General features: G+C 24.6%; 1 protein-coding gene across 3 annotated transcripts in view; it reads right to left on the bottom strand.

The window, feature by feature from the left end:
- Window positions 1-27255, bottom strand: part of LOC126900012 (dual specificity calcium/calmodulin-dependent 3',5'-cyclic nucleotide phosphodiesterase 1-like) — a 196000-nt gene that overhangs the window by 129899 nt on the left and 38846 nt on the right. The window contains exons 1-2 of one of the 3 annotated variants that reach the window (XM_050675350.1): window positions 10513-10620; window positions 8964-9299 (exon numbers count right to left, since the gene is read on the bottom strand). The exons of 1 other annotated variant lie outside the window; for it this stretch is intronic. In XM_050675350.1, the coding sequence (XP_050531307.1) occupies window positions 8964-9123 (160 nt within the window). In that variant the 5' untranslated portion in view covers window positions 9124-9299; window positions 10513-10620. Of the gene's footprint in view, window positions 1-8963; window positions 9300-10512; window positions 10621-27255 lie in introns of those variants that run through there. One more of the 3 variants, XM_050675351.1, reaches the window with a different exon arrangement.

The raw sequence follows: 27255 nt of genomic DNA, 5'->3' as shown, positions 1-27255 counted from the left end.
AAAATTTATTTAGACCACTCATCATTTAATACTAAAAAATAATAATAGATTTCTATTTAAATTTCTAAAGTTACGATTAAATTAATTCATTATTTAACGAAAAAATAAGGGTAGTCATTTTTTGGATATTTATCAAAATTTAAAATCACAGATACTAAATCAAATTTGTTATTTTTCACATAACGTTTTTTAGTTTTATTATATTTCATTTAAAATTTTATCATTTCCGGTCACAAGCATTTAAATTTTTCTCTGTTTATCATAAAAATAACAAAAATATTTGAATTATTATTAAAAATCTAAATAGCTTTTGAAAACGCGATCATATTTAAATAAGTATTAAAGTTATTACAATGATTGAACAAATTTGTAATTTATATTAATTCTCGTTATGAAATTTAACTCAAATATTATTATAACTTTTTGTTTAGTTATATAAAAAAAAATATTGTTTTTGAAAAATTATTTGATAAAAATACTATAAAAAGTGCTATCTAGTGCATTTTTTATAAACTATATAGTTCTAAATTATTAACTAGAGGGCGTTAATTTAATCATCGCGTCAAAATAATAACTTTAGTTATGTTATTTTAAAATTGTATAAATGTAATGAATTGAAATTTAAGTCAATTTATGTGTTTATTTAGATTAACTGTTCAATAAAATAATTTTTATGATCAATTTTCTTAACTTTTAATTGTGTGGTACACAATTAAATTTGGATGTTGCAAATATAGGATCACAAATAATTTTTCCTAGAGATGATTATTTTGGTGCAACAATAAAATGAACAAATTAAATAACTTCATAACTTCCGAATTTCATTTTATGATTTTTATTATATTGTTACACTGTTTAATTATTGTATTGTGAATAGTTTTAAAATTTAGATTTAACAATTTAATTTTATGATAACACCTTAAAATGAAAGAAGCGGTATTGCTGAAAAGACAAACATTTCAAACAACTTTATTTGGTTTAAAAATATATTCGAGATTTATGAACAATTAAAAAGTTAATAAATTTTTACTTCATTTATGTGTTTTGAAAGAGATTTTTAATTATAAAATATAATTGAATAATATTATTAAGATAACGTTTAAATTTATTCAATGAGATAAAGTTACAATCTGTTTTTAGTTTAAAATAGCGGAAAAATTTTAAGTTTGTAATATTATCGACTATTTAGAATAAAATTATTCATTTTCGAACAATATAACTCGTAATTGATATCTGAGTCTATGTGCTAGTTATGTGATGGTCTCTTCAAGTAAAGCAAAGATTCAATTTTATATAACGTAATTTCCTCTATAGAGAAAAACTATATTATTTTGTCACTTTTGATAGTATTTTTTCAGTAATTATTTAAAACATTTAAAAAAAAGTATATTTTTAAGATTTATTCAATTTTTTTGTTATATCATAATTTAATCGGTTTATTCGAAAACTAACTGTTAAACTGAAAATTGGTATATATTGAAAATTTCATGATAGTTAAATTTTACAATTCAAATACTCACACTGAATAAAATAATAAACATAGCTGTAACAAACCGTCCAAAAAATGCAACTAACATCTTGATAATAATTTATCAGGCAACCGGAAATAACGTATACACGAATATATATCAAAACAGCTGCAGTTGTTCCAAATGATTTATCATAAGCTTGGAACATTCTTGTACATTCGTTGAACTAACGTTTTTTATTGTTATTATTCTATGTCATATAGTTCAACATCATTCGTTCTATCTAAGGAATAACTGTGGGCAGATATAATATACGCCACATTTCGTTTTTAACATTTATAAAATATTTAAACATTATTATCATTTTGTTTGAAACGTAATAAATATGCACATATATCAAAAGAAAAATTCACGATACTTCATCTATAATTGTTTAAAAGTTGAACTAAAAGTGTGTTTTTATTAAAGGCCAAAATAGTATACATGTATTAATATAAATCCATAGAAAAAATGAAATAAGACTGTATGTTTCTCCGAGCACATATCTATTTAGTATTTTTTCTACTTAAAATATATAAATATAAACTTCCTTACTTACTTATTTACTTACATACAGCATGTATTTTATACAATATGACTTACTTTTACCTAAAAATCAAAAGTATGTTTAATTACTGGAATAATTATATAATGCATATTTTTTTAATTCTATGACTATTCAAAATTATATGTCTCAGAAATAAGTTTATGAGATTTTTTGAAATTTATTTAGTAGAGGGCGTTGTCTGTCATATGCTAAAAAGTTGCGAATTCAATTTATCGATAAGTCTTGTTTTTTTTTACTTAAAAATTTAATTTTTCATAGAATTTTATTAAATTTATCATTTGTTTTTATTTACATAAAATCGCTAAAAATGATTGATTCAGTTATTGAAATATAGCCACAGGATTATTTTTGTTGAATAATTTGAAAAATATTTGTAAGTAAAAAGTATACAATATGACTCTTTTTTAATTATTTTTTTAAATGAAAATTTTAGGAAAATTAGGGAACATTTAATAATTTTTTGGTGGTCGTTGCCGCAGTTCTAGTCCAGTATAATATAATGACTGTTTATTTATTAATTTCATCTTATATTATTAAATAAACAACTATAGTAGAAAAAAAATTAAATAATATCTACATGTATAATTTTTCTTCGGAAGTTTTTGTCATAATTCTCATTATCAGCATTGGTTCAGTAATGAGAGCAGCACAGGTTTGAAGTAAATTTTTTTGCAAATTATTAAATAATATCTTAAAATATAAGTATATCAAATCTAAATGATGATTATTTAAAACGAAACATAAACATAATTCATATACCCTTTTAAATTAGCCTACAATCTTAAACTAGGACGCTAAACGGACCGATAGATTAGTCCTGCCACTAATTATGTTCAGACATTATCTCGTGTCATTGTAGGTTCTATAGTTGAACTAGTAGTCTCCTTTTCAAATAGTATTATCTGAATAACATTCTAAACTTTAGTCCCTTTTGTTGGTCAGTACTTTAACCTCACCCAACATTTTGGGTCCTTAATCGCTTAAGTGTAACACCTGACGTTAGGATAGCTCCAATATTGTCTACTGTATATAATAAAATTCAGAGAGGCGACAAAATTAATTGTGTTAACAAGTTAGCATACTCTACTTAATCGTGGTATTTCAAGTAAGTAATTAAAATAATAATTTTTTACAATTTTCAAACAATAAATTCTCTTACGATTTACTGTATAAAATGTTAATGAAAAACCAAATTTTAGTGGAATGAAGTTTATCAAAAATAAATAAATTAAAATTTAGACATATATCAAATTGTAAAGTTAATTAAATAAAATTATAAATAAATCTATTTAAGTAAAAATTCTTTTATAGATCCAGAAGTCATAAAATCAATTAGATGTTACATCTAAGAATATGAATTTATTAAGGTATTTAAATAAAAAAAATGTTTTAATTCTCCTAATAAAAAAAAATAATGTCAGTTTTAAGTTTAAATAATATCGAAGTTTATTAATGATGAACAAAGAGAAATTTTTCAATTTTTGAGAGTAATTTCCTTAACTAGATATAATTTGTGATCTTTTGAAGTATCGGTGAAAGAATCGGTCTAGTGAGAGATGAGAAAAAGTAGTGACAGCCAAAATAAATAAAATTATCATATTAAAATTGATTTGTTCTCAGCTTTGTATCGAAGCTATAATAAAAAATTATGCATGTTTTCATCTGCTTAATATTTAATTTTATTGCAATACGTAAAAAATCAAAATAAGTAAAATAGCACTTAAATTTTAAAATATGTAAAAATGTGCAATATTTTTTTGAGTGAAAACTGGTTAACTTTTATTTAATGATTTTAAACAATACACACGGAAACTGCAAATGGTAACTTGTAAAAATCCTATTATTCATTTCTAATATGTTTTCAAAAGATCCATTACGTTATTGCTTTACTTAGTGATTTGTTTCCTGTGCACGTACACTAAACTGAAATAGTTGGTCAATGATGGGACTCTTTAGATAGTATATTGTAGCATTACAAAGATATATGTTTTTAATGGCAGTGAATTCACATAATATCTAATATTAAAGTACTAACTCTTAGTACAGAATTAAGTCTTTAGCACGTTCTTATAAATCAACTAAATCGTTGTTTTAATAGTAAGTCAAAAGGATCATAATTGATGTACCTATAATTAATCACATAGAAAGTTATACCTTTATGAAGCACGTTTGTCAAACATAGTTTTACTGTTTTAGTATAAAGCAGAAATGTACGCCCAATTAAGAATAATAATATTATGTACTCCTAAATTTTATAATGTGTGCAATTATTATTTATTATTAAGTAGAATGAAATTCTTAAGTTAGTTAAAATTAACATATCTGTTCTTGTTTCTTATAGTTAATTATTTCTAAACGGGATAGAATTTATCTTATTAATAACTAGAACCCGAAATTATATGTATTTTTAAATTTTGTTATATTATTCTGAACACATTATTACCCAATACAAATTTTTGTTAATAGATATGATTTGTTACCGTAGTTATAACTTTGTTGATAAATCACCTTGTATATACTATTTCATTGCACATACATTTATTACTCCAAGCAATAGGTGTTTTGCAGAGATCGTTAATTACAAACATTTGAAATATTAATTTTTCACATTAAAGTCTAGTTTAATTATAACTGATTGTTTAGCTTATCAATATTTTGCAAATCCTAATATTTTACTTACAAAAGACAAGATAAGTTGTCAAGATAGGCAATACGATATTTCAAGATTGCTGAATACGTCAGTTATAAGAGTTTTTTGTAAAGCTGTCTATCATAACAACTATTTTTTATGTAGTACTAAAAATTATTTCACGTAACTGTTTGAATCACTGTTTTGTGTTAGACACACGTCATGATGTATCGATAAAAAATAGTTTACCAAAGAAATTTTGTCATATTCATAAGTCATAAAAATGAAATATTTTAAAAATTATATGATTCCTCCAAATATAAGTTTTAATAGATTAAAGCTTCTTTTTAAAAAATTAAAAACTAACAATTAGATTAAAATTTCTGAATTTATGGACAGTGTCAAGTCACTAAAAAATTACAGAGAAGATTAAACAGAAAAGTTAGTCAAAAATAAACCTAAAAATATAATAAATATTTAACTCAAAAATGTACAAAAACTTACTAATAAAATTGCGCATACGTATTTTGGGAACAATGTTACCATTATTAACGCTAAGCACATACTCGAAATACGTATCCTCGATTTTTTAGTAATTTTTTGTGACATTGAGTTAAATATTTGTAATATTTTTAGGTTTCAAATGAATATTTTTAATAAAAAATGATAATAAAGAGTTTTACATCCTTCTATTTTCCGAACTTAACATGCTATAGAGAGTGGTGGTCCTCTTTCTATGTTAGAGAGTAAAAGATGGGTCTTGGCTAGGTCAATGATGGACGAGACGGGAATTCTAACCGGTTTGCACAAGAAACCACCAACGATAGTTACAAGAAAAATATTGATGGAACCCCGGGAATCGAACCCAGGACCCCGTGCACTAAAACATACATTTCTACCCACTGGCTAAGCTGGCCCTAAATTAATATTTTTAATATAATTTTAGTTACAAATAAATCATACAAAATTGTCAGCATTACGTTACAACCAAAATGTTATGATAAGGATTGACCCCTGATTGAATTTTTGTTTTGTGTGTATCAATTATAATTATTATATTGAAATAATGATCGGTTAATTGATACAATTTTTCTAAAAGAATAAACAGTTTGATGAACATCAGCGTTGATAAATCAACAGCATATTATTGACAATATTGTTGCATCTAGTCATAATATTATTGTTTTCAACAAATATAAGGCTATGTTTACTTATAATAAACTATTATACAAAGTTATTATTTTATCATGAATTACTTTAATAGTTAAAAAATAAAAATAATAATGATCACTTTGTTTGTTAATTTTAGTTTATCAATTTTTTAATCATGAATTTTTTTTATATTCTTTACTTATAAGGTATTCAGTTATATTTGTTGAAATGGAAACATACATAATTACTTAGTTTATTTATTAGATAATGATCGTATTAAGAAAATGACTAGTTAATAACACTTTTTGTACGTATATTTCAGAAGTTATTACAATTTTAAGTAATGACTAAAGGTGAGGAGGTTTCGAGTGCTGCTATTTTTATCACTAGTTATTTCTCGGCCTCTCTCTTTCTACCATTTTTCATTATGTCTGAAATATTAGTTCTTAATTAGATAATTTTTTATTATTTAAGCTAGTTAAATAAATATTTTTCCATCTAAAAAAATAAAGTTGACAGTCTTATAAAATAAAATATATTTTATAAGACATATTTTATAATATAAGACATTCATATCTTATATTATAAAATATAAGACATGAATGTAAAAAACATTTTATGATTAATAAATTGAGAAAAGTATGTAATTAAAAAAAAAAAAAATTATAGTTTTATTTTAAATTTTTGTTTAATTGAAATGAGAAATTTTCAAAGTCTATATATTAGTGGTCCCGGCATAATATATTCTGAAAAGTTTGTTTATTAGAGAAATATATAATGTATATTTTACTTGTAAAGAGAATAATATTATTATTCTCTTTACATACTACTGTATAAAAAATAAAGACTGTTTTAATGTACCAAAACTTTTGGAAAGCATTAAAAGTGCGCAAAAACATTTGGGCCAGAGATTTGTGTTTTTGAAAATAATGTTATTAATGATCACAGTAGTTCATGTATTATTAATTTAAACATAGTACTTTTGGTTTTTAATAAACCCATTTATTATTGTTTTGTTTTTTGCATGCTTCTAAAGTGCATAAAAAAGTAATAGCAGACTTTTAAGCTAAATTGGTCATAATCCTAAAATATCCTGTCAATAGTTAATGAAATGATCAAAATAAAATAAACATTAAAAAATGTTAAGGAATCTACCTGATAGTTCTATTTTTTCTAGCTAGCAACATTCAAACATATTAATTTAAAATTACATTATTTAATTTTAGATAAAATTACCCAAAATCCCCATATCGATTTAGACGGTCGTTATCAGATTATTTTATAATTTTGATATTTATTTACGATTTAAATATTGGTGCAAGTGAAAATGTAAGTTATTCCAAACAAAAATCCTAATTTCGAAGATAAAAATTTTGGTTTTCGATTACATCATTTTTAATTTATACTGATTCTTAGATAGATTTTAGAATTAATCCGTGCAGTCAAACCTCTTCGTTTAATAAAAAAAAATTTATTTTTACTAATATCATGAGGTAATTAGCTATTTGATTTGCAATTTAAATATTTTATTTTTAAGGAAAATAATCTTGTGCATGAAGAGGTTAAAATTCGAGAAAATCGTTCTCTTCATTCTAGTCATTTTTTTTATAAATATTACAATGTTTTATATTTTCATATTCTAAACTTCTATTTTATGCGTGAACAAATACAAGAAAAGTATTTAATCGTGTTTTATAAATTTTTTTTCATATTTATAATTACAATTTTCCTGATTTTTTTGGTTTTTTGAGATTTTTTTTTATTTTAAAATGTTAATGGGTCAAGAAAACTTCAGATTCAAATTCAGTGGAATAAAATACATAAAAATCATACTCAATCTGAATCCAAAAAATTGTTTTCATCTCAATAATTTCGATTTTTCATGATTTATTGCAATTTTTGGGTTTTTTTGTTATTTTTCAAATGTTGACGATTCAACGGACTAATTAACGTTCAGATTCAGTTTCAGTAAATTGAAATACATAAAAATCATACTTGATCAGGGTCCACAAAATTTTTTTCATCGCTTTGATTGCAGTTTTTTGCAATTTTTTCCCTATTTTTTGGTTTTTTGCATTTTACTCAAATCTGAAGGGTGACCGGGCCAAACGGACTTCAAATTCGGATTCAGTGGGTCAAAATACATGTCTGTAGGTGGGTCCGGTCAAAAGTACAGACAACTTTTTTTTTTTTTGTGTGCCGGTATTATTTAAAAATATATGATATACAATAAACAATTGATCAGAGTCGCCAGATCATAATCAATGAAAATTTACAATCCATTGGAAAAGGCCATATCTCAAACACGTTCATTTTCTCATAAATACCAAATTAATCTTCTATTTTAAGTATTGAAGTATTTTTTAGTTTGAATATATAACAGATATTTTTTATTTTTAATGGTTGAGTTTTTGGATCTAAATTTTTTACAGTTATGCACAAACATTACTACTTGTTTAGTTATTTTATCATAAGGGAAATTCTAGAATTTGGTCAACTAGTTCTTAATTTTCTGAAATAAATAAATATCATTTTTAAGATAGATATTATGATTAAGAACTAATCTTACCTTTGAAATAACAGTTAACTAAAATAATTATTTCTTATCCGTCTAAAAGTAGTATTAGCTGTTATAACGTATTCAATTTTTTTTTTAATTCATGACCAAAGTCAAATTTAATTGTTTAATTTAAACATTTTTTAACTAGTATTTAATTTTATCATAGAGACCGATATTGTTTTAAATACTTTAATTTAGAATAATAACTGCATGAGAAATATTTGTACTTTTTGTGATGTAAACTTACTATTTAATAATATAAATGGGAAATAAATAGTACCAAATTATATGAAATTGGAAAATAAAACTTGAGATCGATTTTCATGTGAGTTTTAATCATGGTCCAATTTGGTGGTAACTATATCATAAGATTGATTTTTGTGATAGTAATATTGTTTGTGATTAGCTCTTTAAAAGTGATTGCACTAAAAATTGACACATTAGATTGTGTGCAAGGAATTTCTAATAGGAAATCGGTCATCCAAGATATGTATGCTGAAATTAAACTCTATTTGGAAGGAAAGGAACGAGAAAACAAGAGAATACCTTTAGATGACGCGACCAAAGCCAAAGCCAAGTACGTGATTGATAATATCATGGAAATGGTAGCGGATGTAGAACAGCCATCATCTCGTTTATCAGCTATACGATCAGCAGTGGCCGTTGCGGGTGCCATGCCGACAAATAACCAACAGCCAACAAACATTAAACACAAGGTTTTTGACCAGAAAATGATCGTTGTTAAAGCATTAGAACAATATGATCGACAAGAGGCTGCTCAAGTCGAACAATTGATGGACAAGTGCATTAAAATAGCACTTTCCAGTGGTTGTGGGTCTTCGACCGTTAACTCCGTTAATAATTTACATTATTCGGTTGCACCTACACACAAAAAACCAATAATAGACACTGAAAAATTAGAAATTCAGTTTCAAAAATTAATTAAGAGTCTTGAACAAAAAAATTTCCTAAGCACTGTTAATAGTCATTCACCAACAAAGTTTATTGAAAAACGTATAAATTAACTATTTCTAACATTGTTAGTTCTATTTATGAATGATTTTTTTTTTACCCGAAAGTGATATATTATTAAGAAGAAATGGATCATTTCTCATATATTAAAATATATTTAATTATTTAATGAGCTTATAATCAATATGATTTTATTTATAATAGTTTTATTGTAATTTTTTTGTTTTAATATAAAAATATAATATTTAAAATAAATCTTTAAATTATTTGAATTGTCAAAATAATTATAACATCTATTTTTAATTGTAGTACATGGTTTTTATTGTATTTTATAAGTCTGTATTCATTTTTATAGAGCGGAAAAGAAACATTTATTACTTAAAAATAAATAATCAATATAAGAATTTATAAAGATTTGCATCCGTATAATTTATCCGGGTTTGATTTCGAACTTTGAAAAATACAAGTTTAATTATAAATTTGAGCAAATAAGAGTTTTTTTAAGCCTATATTTTTATTCAAATAAAAAGAAATAATTAACATAACAAAATGAATTAATTAATTAATTAATATAACAAATAATTATAACAAAGTTTTATATTTATATATTAGAGTTTTGATCTGTAGTAACTCAAAAATAAAGAAAAAATAAATAAAATAGTTTTGTGGGTCGTGAGTTACTACTTTTGTTGTTTTAATAATTTTATTACTTGGGGTATGAGTACGAGGGTTTGTAAGAGAGATAAAAAATGATAGAAAATTAAAGAATCTTTATTTATTAATATTAAATTTACTATAAGCAATTGTCACACTCTTTGACATCAGTAATGCCACGAGATTTGACGGTTATCAATGATAGGTGGGATTGAATCACCTTGTGTGTCTACTCAGAGTAGTATGATGGCTATATATGAACCTCTTACTTAACTCCTGAAATAGACACGTTTCAATGATATAACTCTGCCAACTAACTTCGTATAAACATTATTGATTTATTAAATTTATTTTGTAGAGTTTTTATTATTGATGGTGACTTGTTTTACTTTGTGCCTACTTAATCTATGTATTCATAAAATTTAATTTTAAATCTTTTATATTTTTAGAGAATTTGTTATTTTCCTACCATGATATTTCCAATAAATACTCCTAAATAAATAAACGTTCCAATTTCTTATGAAATTATAATGTGGACGCGGCGGATCACTTCTTGCGTGTACCTTTTAAAATGATTGACCGCATCTGAGCACAACAGACCGAGTGAGAGCATTCTGACCAACATCTGAGCCCGAATGCTCATTATTTTGGGCTTTTTATATTACGTTTGATAGTATTTTCAAAGTCAAAAAGTGATCATCGACGCTACCATTATTTCTTTATTAATTGTAATTTATTACACAGAATTTATTACATTTTCGTCAATAATGATCTACATTTTATAATGTTCTACTGTTTATTCTATTAAATCTGACACATTATTTATTACCTTATTTTCTAACATATTACTATTACATATTGTTTATTATTTCCTGTTTCTTTAATATAATTATGTTTTTTATACAAAATTAAATTGAAATATTTTTAAACATTTAAAAAGTATATATATATATAGCTAATTGTTATATTGGTATACATGTCATGTTATGTGATTTATTAATTAAATTCTTAAATAGTAAATTTCAACAATGATAAAGTGTGTATATCATAACGGATCATACCAATAATACGGGGATTGTATTGGCTATACACAATGTATATTGTGTAGGCTATGACTATACGGATGTAAGAATTTATATTGCATTGGATACAAATTAAAGTCTAATCACTAATAAAAAAACTTCAGTTAATGTTCTATAAATCAACTCAACTCTTATAAGTAAAAAATAAAGTTGGGCCTTCGTTTATTCATTAAATTAGAATCTATTGTGGTATAAGCTATAAAGACACAACAATAAAAAAAAGTTTAAAAAATCTTTACCAATAAAACTCAATCAAGGCTTATATTTTAAAGTGTCCATTAAATTATTTAAAGAAATTTTCCACGCCAGTGAATTTAGAAAATAATAGGTGACTGAATACTATACTGAGTGATTCATTTATTATGATATATTTAAGTAATCGAAAAATAAAAATAATATTGACAGTTCCTTTAATATTTTCAGGTAAATTTTTTTCTCAATTTATTATTAAAAAATATTTTTTATGTTCAGTCCTGATATCTCATAAAGGTTCAATTGTATTTTTTCAAAAAATAACATGTATAATTAACTGTTTTATTTAATAAATGATGATCTTACTAAGAAAATATCCTTGAGATATAAGGGATAAATATAAAAATACTTCGTGATTGATAAATTGAGAAAAACTTGTACCTAAAAATAAAATATGTGTAATGTTATTTTTACTTTTCGATTAATTAAGTGGTTCAAGATGAATAAATCACCATGTACATTGAGTTATATTTCAATCGTAAAGTCCTTATATTTATAAAGTATGTCGGAAATGAAATAAATTCTAACCTCGTGTTATATGTAATACAGTTTCGTACCCGTCTCTTTCGTCGTTTCACGCTTTAGTACACATACACATATTGAATCTACATATAAACTTTTAGCACTTTTGTAGCAGTAAAACATGTATTATTTACGTCACGACTAGTGAAGAAATATAATAAAACATTTTATATTATTCAACAGCTATATAGATTATACCAATGACTTCACACAAAATGTAATTTAGTAGAATTTACCTGGTTAATGTTTGACTTTCAAATATTAAAAGTAATTTTATTAACTTGATAATCATTGCATCAAAATTATGTTAACATAATGTTAAATGTGAACAAAATCCTACATTTGAAGCGTCAGTATGTTTTGACTTAGACAATTAATAAAAGAAATATTAAGAAAATATTAGTCATTTAAGTTTAAAGACATTTGCCATCCATGAATTAATATTAATTTTTAAATAACATTAGCATCATAGTATTTTTTTATAATTTGACTTACTAAAATAACAAATAAAATAATAAGAACAAATTGAAATAAATTTCTATAATATAAATAATAACGTATTGCTAGCATATTATACACTTGAAACATATCTGAAAAATTTTGTAAAAACAATATTTAAATATAAGAATGTATGATTTTTAGTGTAACAACTTAAATTATTAGCATTTTATATTTTTGGTGTTAAGTGTCTTAAGAATACAATAATTCTAATCATACATTCGGTGCATGCAAAAGATTACCAATAAATTTTGTTTTTAGATTTAATTTTAACTGTTGGAGTCACAATAGATCCTATACTAACCTACCATTGATTTAGGAAACAAAACAGAGTTATTGACAGCTCCCAAGAGTCGATTTGTTTAACGGCAGATACCGAATTAACAACATAGATAAAATATCTTTGGACATTGGTTCTATTTGTATACGTCCATACTTTTTTTAAATAATTTGATTTTCCTGGATGTTTCTAAGAATACCTATCAATAGTTTTGTATGTAAAATTTATTGTAATTACTCAGGCTACTAAAGACTGAATTGTATTTGCTGATTAAAAATGAAAATAAAATTTTATATAAATTATGAAAACTTATTCAATTTTATGTATAGTACATAATTAGGTGACAGCAAAATTTGTTATACTGGATTAAAATTTATGGTTAATAAATATTTTTACGATATCAATTAATATTGGCAAATGTATTATAAATGTATATCTCTGGTATAATTTCAATTTAAAACAAGGGTAATTAAATTTAAATTGATTATTTGACTAATTTTGACTAAGTGACTTTTAAATGAACTCACAGGATCGAAATTAATACTTGTAAATAATTTTATAAACTATATGAACATTTTGTTAATTGGAAAAAAAATTATTCAATAAGAATATACAGAGTGGAACGGATCTAGCTGACAACTCATATAACTTGTGATTAACATAACATTTTATATTCTTTTTTTTTTTTTTTTTTGTTTTTTTTATTAATTTTTACAATATAGAACTATATTTAAAATATGTTTCATGTTATTTTTCGCAATTACAAAAAATATTTTAAAAATTAATTTTTGTTAAGATTTTAATATAGCCATTTTATAGATAAGTTTTTAAGAAAAATGTTGACACCAAAAACTCTTATTTTAATTCAGTAGTTACGTTTATACAGCATTTGGAAATTTGTTAAATTTTGATTTTTTATACAATTTTAAAACGTCAGTCCATATTATATAAAGTACAGAACTAAACACTTATTACATTATTTGCTGGTAATAGTACGCCATTTCTTTTCCATGAAAATTATTAACATTTGAATAAGCATTTATAATTGACATGAAAAAACAATTAGTAGTATAATTCAGATTACTAAAAAAAATTATAGAAACATTGTCTAAAACATGTTGATTTTTTAATTAATTTATGATATCATAAATTGAAACGTGAATAATAGTGAATAAGTGCATTTATTATCAAATCTCCTAACAAGGAATATCCTATAATAATATGATTACAATGATAGAATCATGCAAATTAATAATTGTTATCACTTTTAACTTGGCTAACCATGGAATACTGGTAGTTGACATACGATAATGTTTCTAACTTTTGTAATAAAGATTGGAGATAATCGTTTCTGTATAAACCACGTTAAACGTTATTATTATCCATGGAAAATAAATCGTGTACTGTTACCAGTAAACTATGTAATAAGTGTTTACTTCTGTAATTTACATAATATGGACTGACATTTTAAAATTGTATAAAAAATCAAAATTTAACAAATTTTAAAATGCTGTATAAACGTAACTACTGAATTAAAATAAGAGTTTTTAGTGTCAAAATTGTTCTTAAAAACTTATCTGTAAAATGGCTATCTTAAAATCTTAAAAAAAATTTCAATAAAAAAATTAATTTTTAAAATATTTTTTGTATTTGCGAAAAATAACATGAAACATATTTTAAATATAGTTTTATACTGTAAAAATTGATAAAAAAAAAAAAAAAATAAATAACATGTTATGTAGATCATAAGTTATATGAATTATCAGTTAAATCCGTTCCACTCTGTATACCAGTAAAAATATTTAAGGGCTTTACAAATCCTAAAAAATTAAAAATAAATCATCTTTAGTAATGCTGGTCATCAGTTTTTTAAATATTAGGGCACATTTATACGTAGTTTTATAAGAATAATGACTTTAGGATTGTCGAATCTTCAATAATATCAATAAAAAATAAATAAATCAAAAGCTCATGCACTCAGTGGAGTACAGAAATACATTATTCAACATACGATCACATTTATAATACTCAGTTTAACATGAATTCCTTAGAGAGTTAGTGCCTTTTATTTTTGTACTGATTAAATAGAAAAATACATAAAAGCTAAAATATAAAGTTAACCTAAGAGTCATCATTTTTTTAAAATGTTAAACTAAAAATTTCTTTATACTTCATCCATTAAAAACATTACATATACAAAGAACACTATCGTTAAGATATATTTTATACAACTATAATGTATAGGATATCTGTTCTTTGTTTTTAATTTATTGTAGGGTCAATTGGCATATTACATAGAGTTCTCATAATTTTATTTTATTTAAAAAGGATTCTTATGTTTGGCATAATCTTTTCTCACTTAAGTTTTTAAGTATGTAGTTTTCTCAGGAGGAGACTTAATTTTATTATTCCGACTATACTTCCTAGTATTTTTGTGAAAGAATTACGTATAAGATGTTAGATCATACTAGATCATTTTGAATATAACATGAATTAAAAATAATACTAAAAAATTGAAATATATTTTATTGGATACTGTTACTGTACAGTCACGTAGTTGTTATATTTTATGAACTAACCGCCAGACCTACTGTAATACAGAATCATTAATAGCGAACAAGTACAAAATTATTCATTTATTAAAACACCTGAGCCTCTAAAGCGAAGCGAATCAAAAGGTTTAATCGAATTTTAAAATGAAAAATAAAAGGAATAATTACAACAATAAAACACGTCCGCAGTGAATATTTAAATGCTATGGAAAACGGATCTCCGAGATCAAAATTAAAATGAAAATGACTACGTCTTATTTTATGACAACATTTTATAATACATTATATAGAATTCACTGAATTATTCAAAATTAATTATAAAAAAATGTATCTATAACGATTATTTAAATTGTCACACAAAAACATCATCAGTGATGTTGAAAAAACAGATCATCTTATAATCACTATCAGGTTTTTATATCGGAAGTATTCTGGGTATGAATTCAATAAGATATTTTTAATACTTGGTAATTTTAATAATACTAAGATAATGTGATGAAATATATTAATATGATGAAACGGTAAAAATAAACTTTTTTTATTTGTTATTAATGCTGCTCCCATTGTTTATTCAATAAAAAAATATATGACATACATTTTAGAAATGACCTTTTTTTTTATTAATGTTAGGACAATAGTTTTTATAAAAGTGAACCATAGCAGAGAATAATAAAAGTTGACACATTTACAAATTCCAGATGCTTAAATAGGAATTTACACATTGATAATCAGAATATCTATTTGCTAAACATTATTTATTTTACTCAATGTAAATAACATTTTTCATCATTATTATGTTTGACAAAAGTTTAAAAAAAAATCAATTTTAATTTACAGTAGAGATTACAAATTTTTCGGTGGTGATAATAACAATGAGTAAAATTTAACACATCAGTAAAGAATATACAGAAAGGACATTGATAAAAATTTACATTGACAATATAGAAATGTGATTTGGTGGTATTGAAGTAAGTAAATCAGTGTGACTAAATCGTTAAATTAAAATTATGTTATCCTATTTCAAAATTATTTAATATACTATTGAATAGGTATAATAAAATTGATCACTTGTGGGTAATATTATTTAAATTTTAACTACATTAAAAATATTTAACTCAAAAAACCACAACAAATTACTAAAAAATCGCGGATAAGTATTTCGTATTTAGTAATTTTTTTGTGGCTATTTGGGTTAAATCTTTTTTAATTATAAATTATTATTTTTAGTATTGTTTTTTAAGAAAATTTTTTACTCCCTTCTGATTGTATTAAAATAATTTAATATTTTTAAGTTCTGAGGAGAAGAGAGTTTTATCCAAACTCCTGTAATTACATATCTGTTGATCGAACCTACCTTACAAGTAAATTTATAGGGAACTTAATAATTCAATAATTATAGATGATGAACTTTGAAAAGTTTTATAGTATGTAGGTCAAAATTAATGATCCACTTTTCTATTCTTGTTCATCTTTATATTTATAAATTAAAGAGTTTATAATAAAAGCTCTTAATCCATTCAGACGATGGAGCATTTCAATTAAGAAATTACCACAACATAACTGTCTGTTTTCAATTAATATAGGTCGTAGTGATTTTATATTTAATTGCTATGCCGAGAAAACTATTAATTAAACCCCGAGAAATAACTTCGTCAAAAGATACAGCGTTGATTTGAGTGAGGCAATAAGGAATACTATAAAAATCGATTACACCATTACGTGGTTGGGCCAGGCGGGTTCAACATATAGGGTTAACATTATTTTGAAACTTTTGAAGCCCCTTTAAATTTACCGTTTGACGTTAAATACAACCGAAATTTGTTATGATTGCAAAACTTACTAGCGTTTCTAAGTTTTAGATTTAACTTGTCGTAAGATCCGAACAAGATGGTTGTCCGTTATTCATCCGTTTCCTCCACTCACTAAACTTTCCGTTCAGTAATTAATTTAATAATTCACCAAAAGGAAACAACGTCTAATCAGTTTAACATGGATATTTGAAATTTTAACTAAAAAAAAAAAAAAACATATAGTGTGATTTATTAAGTATAAAAAAAATAAACACTTTTTGTATACTAAAACACATTTCTTCATGAAATAATTTTTTTATAAAAATACATAGTATAAGTTTAATTTATTTTTATAAACTATTGAAAACATCAAGTTTATCATAAGAAAGTTAAATTGGAATCTATTATTATTATTTTATAGGCGAGAAGGGTACGCAATATAGAAGAATTCTTATATGTGCTCTTTGGTGAAAATAAAGTGTTGCTAAACATTACCTTTCTTCTCACATTTTCAAAATCTTCTATTGTTAATTTTTAAAAACTAATATTACAATACTGGTTATGGACCAGTCAACATATTCATTTAGAGCACACTTTTTCATATAATAGTGAAGTAATAATAATTGGTTCTCATTTAATTTTTGACTGTTATCCCTAAAATGTACCTTCAGGAATAATTTTTCTTTATTATAAACTTGATGTTTACAATGGTTTATAAAAATTAACTAAATTTTAATCTATACATTTTTATAAAAATATTATCTAATAAATAATCGGAGTATAGTATTTTTAATAAATCACACTGTATGTTTTTTTTATGAGGTGAAATTTCAAATATTCATGTTACACTAATTAGACATTGTTTTCTCTTGTTGAATTATTAGATTTTAATTATTGTTGTCTTAGACTACGTATACAGCATATTTTAATTATTTATCTCTAATAAATAAAAAATAAAATAATAATATTTTGTACTTGATTCAAACTTTCAAAATAGCCATTTTTAGGACTCCTCTGAAAAAAATATATGAGCTTACAACAACTTCACCAAAGTAGTAATTAAGCTACATTTTAACACATAGTGTGGGTATGGAACGCGAGCGGAGTATACATAATGTACATTTTACACTACATATGTTTTTTGGTACTCTTGGCGCTTCGGACATGACCTGTCCAAACAGGTTTTACCTTATGGGTAGTGCGCAGCCGCTTACAGAACTCTGTTGGTCACTTATGTACCGGTGTGCCTTTTATGCTTACGGGCTGTGCGGCAGTTGATGAGTGGCATTGTTTTTTTGGTGTTTTGTGTATTAAATTCATCTTTTGAACGTTGTTTAATTAGTATCTTCATCGAAAAAATCAATGTGATAATGGTATAGCGTGAGACTTGACTGTACCACGTCATGGACTGAAGATTAGTCACTGTACAGAATAATCCACTACTATATTCGCCAATCAGGCGGTTTACGCATCGAATAATTTTATTTTGATATTACATATTTTGATATGTAATATTTTATTACATTGTTTAAGTTACTAACCCTAGATTAAGATATAAATTGTTGTTATTATTGCATGGCCTAATAGCAATAAAAAATATTAAACTATTGTTTTTTTATATTTGAAAATGAAAATTAAGTTAAAAGTAGACAGAAATACGAATGAATCAAAAACAATGTCTTCAAAGAAAGGCCGACAAAAAAAATTAAATAATATAACAAAAATCACAGGTGGTATTGATACATATATGTAATGTTAATTGAAATTTTATTAAAATTACCCGGGGCTAACCTTAGCGTTCGTTAAAGGAAAGAAAAAATGCGTACTTTCCACGCATAAATAAAATTAAGTTAATTTATAATAAAATGAAATAATATAGTCAATGAAAACATTGCTAATTAGATGAATATCATTAAAAAGCACAATACCAGATCTCTAAAGTGTCCCATCTGGATGCTTTGCTGTAAGGTCAGACCGTTTACTATTGGCAGCTTTACTCAGTCATTCGAAATAGCAATAAAACAAAAATAACGTGTGTGCTCCAACACAGTTAATAACAGAAGGATAAAATGAAGAAAAACCAACGCCCATCTGATAGCAATTTTAAATCGATAACGACCAGTCTTTTGGGATCAAAACCGATTAACAATTTAATTTTAATTGTATTAATTCACACTAGTCGCCTTATTAGTAGTCACCAGCAAAAATAATGAGTTGTTGACGCCACTATGTCAAAACAGGTTCACTTGTATATTCTCTTGCGCGATAAAAAAAATAGTTGAATAGACTTTTGAATTTGTGACGTTACATTATTTTTTTTATAATAAAGAAAAATTAATTTTTTAACTTAATTAAAATCAAAACAGCAAAAACTTTTGTTGGGTTAATAATAATTTTAGGACGAAAATTTATTGAATTGAAGCATTTTAACACGTAGAGTTGGTATGTAGCTCTGGTGGACACAGTTCGTTTTAATCTATATTTATAATACATACTCCACCTGATTTTGTTATTATGATCCACTTGATTATTCGAAAAATAATCTTGATTTTTGTTTTTTTGTTTCTTTTATTTATATGTTTATCCCTAATGTCACATATGCGTAGAAACTTTTTTAATGGGAACATATATAATTAAGAGGACTATTTACAAAAAATAATATAGTTATAAACGAGTGGGACAACTTTATTTTATCTGTATTGATACGAGTGTCTCAACATTTTTATCACATTGTTGATGAGGAAATTACCTGTTATCTAGCGATGTAATGTTTACCTCATTTCTAATACTTTAGATTTTTTAGTAAAATTAAGTAAAATTCAATAAATTTTAGTTTTTTTGATATTAAATAAATAACTTTAGAGTTGCATTATTAAATTATAAAAACGCTAGATAACAGATATATTGCTTCTTTGTAATATGGTAAAAATCTAAGACTGTAGTGTCAATATAACTTGATACGAATGATCCATGCAAAAAATTTTCATCTATTTAAATGTAATATAATTAAAACAAATAATGGAACACACATTATGATAGACATTTTTGTTTATTATATTTTTAAATATAGCTACTATATTATAACATGTGACTTGTTCGCCTCTTTTTTGGATTTTTAAGTATATTGTTTCATATTAGTACAATTAAAAACATTAGACTAGCAAACAAGTAATTTCATATTTGTTTACAACATAAGCCTCACACTTGACCTGATGTACTTGAAAATGTTTCATGACAATGCTTTTCATGTATAAACAAGAGAATTTTAGTTTTTGTTTCTGAGCATAGATTAAATATTTTGCTCAAAATTTCAAACCGAGATAACCTTATGGCTTTATATTAATAATGCAGAAAAATAATATTAGATGAATATGGTGTATACTGTAAAATATTTAGGAAAGCGGAAGATAATTGGTATATATGACTCACATGGGCATAATTAAGAGAGGAAAAGTAGAATACATCCCCTAGAGCAAAAATATCTACACGGTGTAGATATAATTTTTTTTAGTTTGTAAAGGTAGTGAAAATTTTTATTATGTATATGCCCAAAGCACGGTGGAAAACTTTATTATTAAAAATATTATAAAAATAAAATAATAAGTGTTATAATTGTAATTATAACGACTGAAACGAAATATATTGACAAAACGCAACCAAAAGGCGAAAATAAAACAAATAATATATTATTTCAATAAACGTTAAATATAATACAACTTATGATATAAAACAATTTTCATTAAAAAATAAATAAATTCTTTTCAAATTTTTTGCAGAGTAATTCAATAGTCTTCTTCTGTGATTTAATATAATTCAGAAACCGTTAAAACATAATTATAATATAAACATAATTATGTTTATATTATTAAAAAAATAATATTTTCTAGTATATTACAGTTATTTATAAAAGTGTATGGTGAGCAATTATAATGATTAACAATCTACATTTAGTATTTGACGCTATGCAGGGACCCTGCAGGAGTATGCATTTTGCGTACTTCGGTTTAGTCAGTGCCATTTGGTAATAACTGTTCAGCGAGATTTTAGAAAAACTTATGAATTTGAAGTTTTAACAGTTTGAAACATTAGTCGTCAAAATTTCAAGAAAGTGGTTGTTTGTTTACATAAAAACACTCAGATCGATCATGTACCTCCAATGAAAATATAGAACATGTTCAGCACAATTTCAATCACAGTTCACAAATATATACAAGTCGTGCGAGCGTAAAGCTTCCACAAATTACTATTTAGCGAGTTTTGTGAAATCTCTCGATATTTAAAACATATTGAACACAATTGTTGCAAGGTCTTTTACCAGACGATAAACAAAAGCGTGTGACTTCTGCAATTTCATTTCTCTGAAACTAGACAACAATGACTCATTTATGGCACGTATAATTTTTTCCAATAAAGTGTCATTCCACTTGATTGACAAAATACGTCGAAATGTTCGAAATTAGGCTTTAAAATAACTATACCAACTTGTTGAACGTTAAAGAGATACATTAAAAGTTAATATCTTCTGTATTTCAAATACTTGAAATCTCACTGAAACTGCTTTTACATTCAATAACGTTTTACTATTAAAAACTTAACATAGAACTTTTTTTTCATATCTCAAATAGAATTTGTATTTTGATTAGAAATGAACATTGTACAGATTCGCGTGAGTTACATTAATATCTTTATTTTAAAAAAATATAAAAAAAGTGACACAACTAAAGAGTTTAACATCCCTTTAAATACGTTATCGTGAATTATAAATTAGATGATTAAAATTTCAATGTTTAACAATAATGGAAAATTAAAAAAAAAAGAAGATAAAATTGTATTAGACATTCATAAATACAGTGCAATACTATTTAAATCTAATATAAGTTATTATTTGTTGAATTTTATTAAACAACACTATGATAAATAATAAATGGAATTTTGTTGTCAATCATTTTAATTTGAGTGATAGTATTTTTACACAATATGTAGAAATAGATTTAAGTGTAAATTCATGTAGAACATGGATAGATTCGATATTTTATCAAAAACTATTAAAAATACTAATAATAGTAAAATAAAGACGAATAAAAAAAAAAAAAAAAGTAATGGTAATATCAGTAAAAATTTTAATAGGGGGCCAGATATTAGCAAATTCGGCTAAAGACATAAATATATCCATAAAAAATAGAGTAAATATGAAATGGCAAAGTTACTGGGATTCTGTGCCTTCTTCAAACAAATTTAAAAAAATGCACCAAAAAGTGGCACACTACACAATCTAAATAGAAGACAAGAAGTCACTCTTACCAGAGTGAGAATTGGACATTCCTTTTCGACTCATTCATTTCTAATCAGCAAAGATCCACCACCCATATGTAACAAATGCCAAGAAGACCTAACTATCCAACACGTCATCCTAGACTACCCAGATTTTCAAAATACCCGAAACTCCCTATCAATACCAAAGAACTTAGAAGAAGCTCTTCACGAAGACAACACCAAAAAAATTCTAAATTTCCCTACGCAAATAAACATTATAAATAATCTTTAATTAACATTATCCAAATTTTAAGTTATTGTAATCTTCGATGTTTAATATTAATGTAATTCACGCCATGTAACATGTACACTGGGCTAATAACCTCAGATGTTGAAGTCTGTCTGTCTTTTAAATAAAAAATAAAAAAATTAGCAAATTATTTTATTTCTATAAATATTTTTTTTTAGTTATCAGATTTTTTTTTTTATTGTTTTTTCTATGTTATCACGCTTAAAACGATAAAAACTAAGTAAAACTTATAAGTAAAAAATATAAAAGTTATTTAAATTTTTATATGTACAATAAATAAGAAACAGATGTATAAATAAACTTTTAAATTCAGGTATAATTCATACGATTGGAGCTCCCTGAAGTATACTTGAATTCAACACTGGGTACGATTATACGATAAAAAAGGAATTGTACAATTGTTATGTTAACATGTTATATGTACACATATTATGTTTATAAATATTCACTGCCACCTTACATTTTCATCATTTTGGCATTTTCCGTATTTTGACTCGGAGTCAAATAATTTAGCTTAGTGTCTCTCTACTCATAGTAACCAGATTATTAGTATACAATTAAGAGTTTTAAATATACGAATTTTATAACATCTCCCCATCTCTTTTTTTGGTCTTCCTCTACCTATTCTTCCTTCTACATTCATTTTTATAACTAGTTATTAAACTAAAATATCTCTGTCGGTAATGATAATAAATTAATGGTATCTACGTAGTGTGTAGGAATATCCTTTTGAAGTACGTTTATACACAAATCTCAATTTTGAAAAAAAAATATTTGATGAATAGTTTTTGTATATGTTGATTAAATTGTTATATCCTACATTTAGTATTGAAGTTATCTTCGCTGTGTCTTAACTTTTAAGACTGATTTTTTTATGTTTTAATAGTCAAATTTTGAGTTAAGTTTGATTAAGAAATGTCATTCCATTCAAATAATATTAAGAGTTAATTAAAAACATCATGCTTCAGAAAGAATTTCGGCAATCATTAGATATTTTCGTAGTTAAAAAACTTTTCGATCATAATATCAACATTTTAAATTAAACTTTTCTTTTACAATTGTATAAATAATTGTTAGATAAATTTAATACAAAAATAATTAGTCAAAATATTTTATTTATAAAAAAATGGTAGCCTATTGGGGTACCATGGCACGGTATGGACGTAGGATAGTTGGAAAAATTATAGATAATATCTGTCAGTGATTAAAATCACTATCATAAGAAACGCTTCGATACAAATCATTTTACAATGTTTAATCCTAAAAATTCGTGTATAATTACAAAAGCAATATCAACTTATATTTCCTTAATTATATCCTGATTAGTAGTTCTTAAATTTAATATAGTAATTTTTACGGAGAAATAATAAAAATTATAAAGTAGTATATTTTATTCCTTCTATGACAAACATTTATAAAAATTAAAGGGCTTGATGCAATACTTTATACATTTATTTTTTTACTTATGAAAAAATACATTGGTCTACAAGGAATTCTCATCGGAATCAAAAATATACTTTTCTAATTCAATTTTTCAAATCTGAAATAAGATTTTTTTATTACTTCAAAGTTTTGAAATTATTACTTATTATTAAAAAATAAGTATTTATAAATAGAAAAATAATCAAAAACAAATAAAAAATGTTTTAATTGATTATTGATTTTGATATTTAATATGTTAAAAATAATCATTATTGACCTACTTCTTTTTGTCCTTTTAAGTTGATTTTTGTTGAAAGTTTATAATAAAATAAAGTTAAATTTGTTTATATGACTTTTAGTTCAACTTGCAAGTTTGAAATTTATATCATTAAATAGAACATATTATGAAAATTAAAAAAAACTGGTATTGTTAAAATTGATATGCAGTCTGGAAATTGTATAATTACTATTTACTGTAAATTTATCAGAAAAGCTCAATTTTTTTTTGGCATTTATATTGTAATAGAACACTTAAATAAAAATTATAGTAATCATTTCTAAGTAATTTTTGGTATTTAAAAAGATTCTATAATTGAAAAAATTCAGAACTTCATAATTTTAATGATTTACTTTAACTAAAAAAACCGATCAAAATGCTGTCAAAAAGCTACTCTATTGAGCGTATTATAAAATTTGATTATAATCGTAAATATCATTTTTTGTTTACTTTAGGTGAAGTTAAAAATAATTTTTTTAAGATTTATGATTTATATAGCAACATGATAACAAAAAAATTGTAATAGAGTTATACACACACACAAATCAAGTTATTAAAAATTCTTTTTAATTTTTGTAGTTGAAACGTATTATTATATCAAACCTAATTCAACAATAAATACTTTAAATATATTATAAATGAATAATTTTAATTGTCTATATGGAATTCGAGTTTTATACACCTACTATCAAAACTTCTACAATCTGTCCTAGTAATAAATGTAGTTATAATTTATTTATCTTCGTGCCAAACCTTACGTACATGTTATACGTATAATTTGAAAATCATTATCTATAATACTATAAATAAAATTTATTTTTATCTTATCATTTAAAAATAATTAGGTATTTTTATATGAAATACCAAGAAAGAACAACATTGTAAATCTGCGTAGGTTTATTGAAAAGTAAATGGATAACATTCCTTATATTTTATAAATAGAGAAAAAATTTAAAAATCTAATAATTTGTTTTCTTTTAGCTTCGATGCGAAGCGGAGAAGGTATTAATTTTACTATGATGTGTTTTTTTTTTTTTTTTATGTCTGTTGCCACTTTTTCTCAGCTCTCACTGGACCGATTTCTTTCAAAAGTACGTCAAAAGATCACAAATCGTATCTAGTTAGAGACATTACCCTTAAAATTGAAAAAAAATTCCCTCGTTCCCCGCAAATGGGGGAAATATCCAAAAAAATTACAAATTTAAAAATCGGTAAATTTTGTCATTTTTTTCACTTTTTTTTCTTAAAACTTCCATAACTTTTTGAAAAATAAACAAATCTACATAATTTTTTTTTCTACTAAAACCTTAGATATTTCCCTTTTGTTTGATATCATTTTGTTGAAAATCTAACACTTAACCTGCTCATGGGGGGGAGTTTAAAATAGCAACTTTATTACAAAAATTAACTTTTTCAACTTAATTTTTGAAAATGTTCCGGGAATACTGCGTCCTTTAAACATATATCAAATTAAAGCTTATGTTATATACTATCAAATGAAAAAAAAAATTTGTCCCAACACTTTATCTTCTGCATTTAAACGGCTGCCGTAGTTAAAAAAACGCTATTTTTGTGTTAAAATTTTCGATTTTCGATTTTAAATTTTCAACTTAAAAATACTAAAACTTTTCGAAAAATGTATGTATTAGCACAATTTTTTTTTCTAAATATATTATAAGTATATCTTTTATTTGACATACTTTTTATTAAAATTGGACAAATTCCCCTTATATAGGGGGCGTTCAAAACTTGAAATATTGTAAAAAACATATATCTTTTTCAACTGAACTTTTGAAAATGTTCCGGGAATACTGCGTCCTTTAAACATATATCAAATTAAAGGTTATGTTATATACTATCAAATGAAAAAAAAAAATTTGTCCCGACGACCTATCTTCTATGCGCAAATGGCTACCGTATTCAAAAATATGCTATTTTAACAAATTTTTTTTTTTAAATTAAACACTATCTACAGATTTGCATCGAAGCGTTTTTTATGATAGTGATTTTAATCACTGTCAGATATTATCTATACTGGACTCAATTATGCCACGACGCCACTGTGCCGCCACCCCACTGTGCTGGGTTTTTTCTTTTTTCTCCAAATCAGTAGGTAAAATATTTCTAATTCATTAAAATAATATTTTTATAGTAAATATAGATACTATTTTACCTTAAGTGTATGTATTTTCACTGAATTTGATAGAATTCAAATCTTTTGATTTGATGGCTGTTATACTATTTACATAACATATAGACAAATTTTATTGACATTTCAAAACAAATAGTGACATTGTTCACAGTATTTACCAGTGAACTCCTATTAGAAGTTTTCTTTATGTAAATTTATTGTTTTTACTATAGTTTCATTTGTCTGTGTTTATATATATAATTTTTTTTAAGATGCCTAAACATAACATTAAATGTGTTAGCTAATGACGTGAAGCAATAATTTAAAACATATTAATAGTATTGAAAGAGCAAAAGTTACACATTTATAGGGTCTTATAGATAATCGGCCTTTAGATACATAAAAACTATTCTCTATCAAATCTGACAAATAGCCATTTAAATTATGCATCCGAATGCAATGAATATCTGACAATCCCAATGGTGTTTTGTCGATCACACAAATAGCCGTTGAAGTCCGTTTTCTGTAGTTGATTGCTTTGCCAAACTATACCCGATTTTACATGTGAGAGATACAAAAACGGTATACACGTGCATCGATTGTCTTGCAATTGCTCGAATAATTCGACTCTTTGCTTCTCATGTACTGCACCCGTTCCTGTCGTTTATAGAAAAGAATCCCCTTGTCAAATATTTCATTTTCAACAATTTCCCTTGTTCCTATCCTTTCGTAGTTATTATAGTCTTCTTCTGTACATTTTCTTAAATCCATCTCCTACGTTCACCTTCAGTATTCAGTGGGCTTTGTTTCCTCAGGACAGCATTTCTCCACCTATAAACGAAT

Source organism: Daktulosphaira vitifoliae, unplaced genomic scaffold (assembly GCF_025091365.1).
Source record: "Daktulosphaira vitifoliae isolate Bord-2020 unplaced genomic scaffold, ASM2509136v1 Scaffold_2, whole genome shotgun sequence".
NCBI classification, from domain to species: Eukaryota; Metazoa; Arthropoda; class Insecta; order Hemiptera; family Phylloxeridae; genus Daktulosphaira; species Daktulosphaira vitifoliae.
Note: the sequence above shows the minus strand (reverse complement) of the source record. Positions and strands in the feature narration are given on the sequence as shown.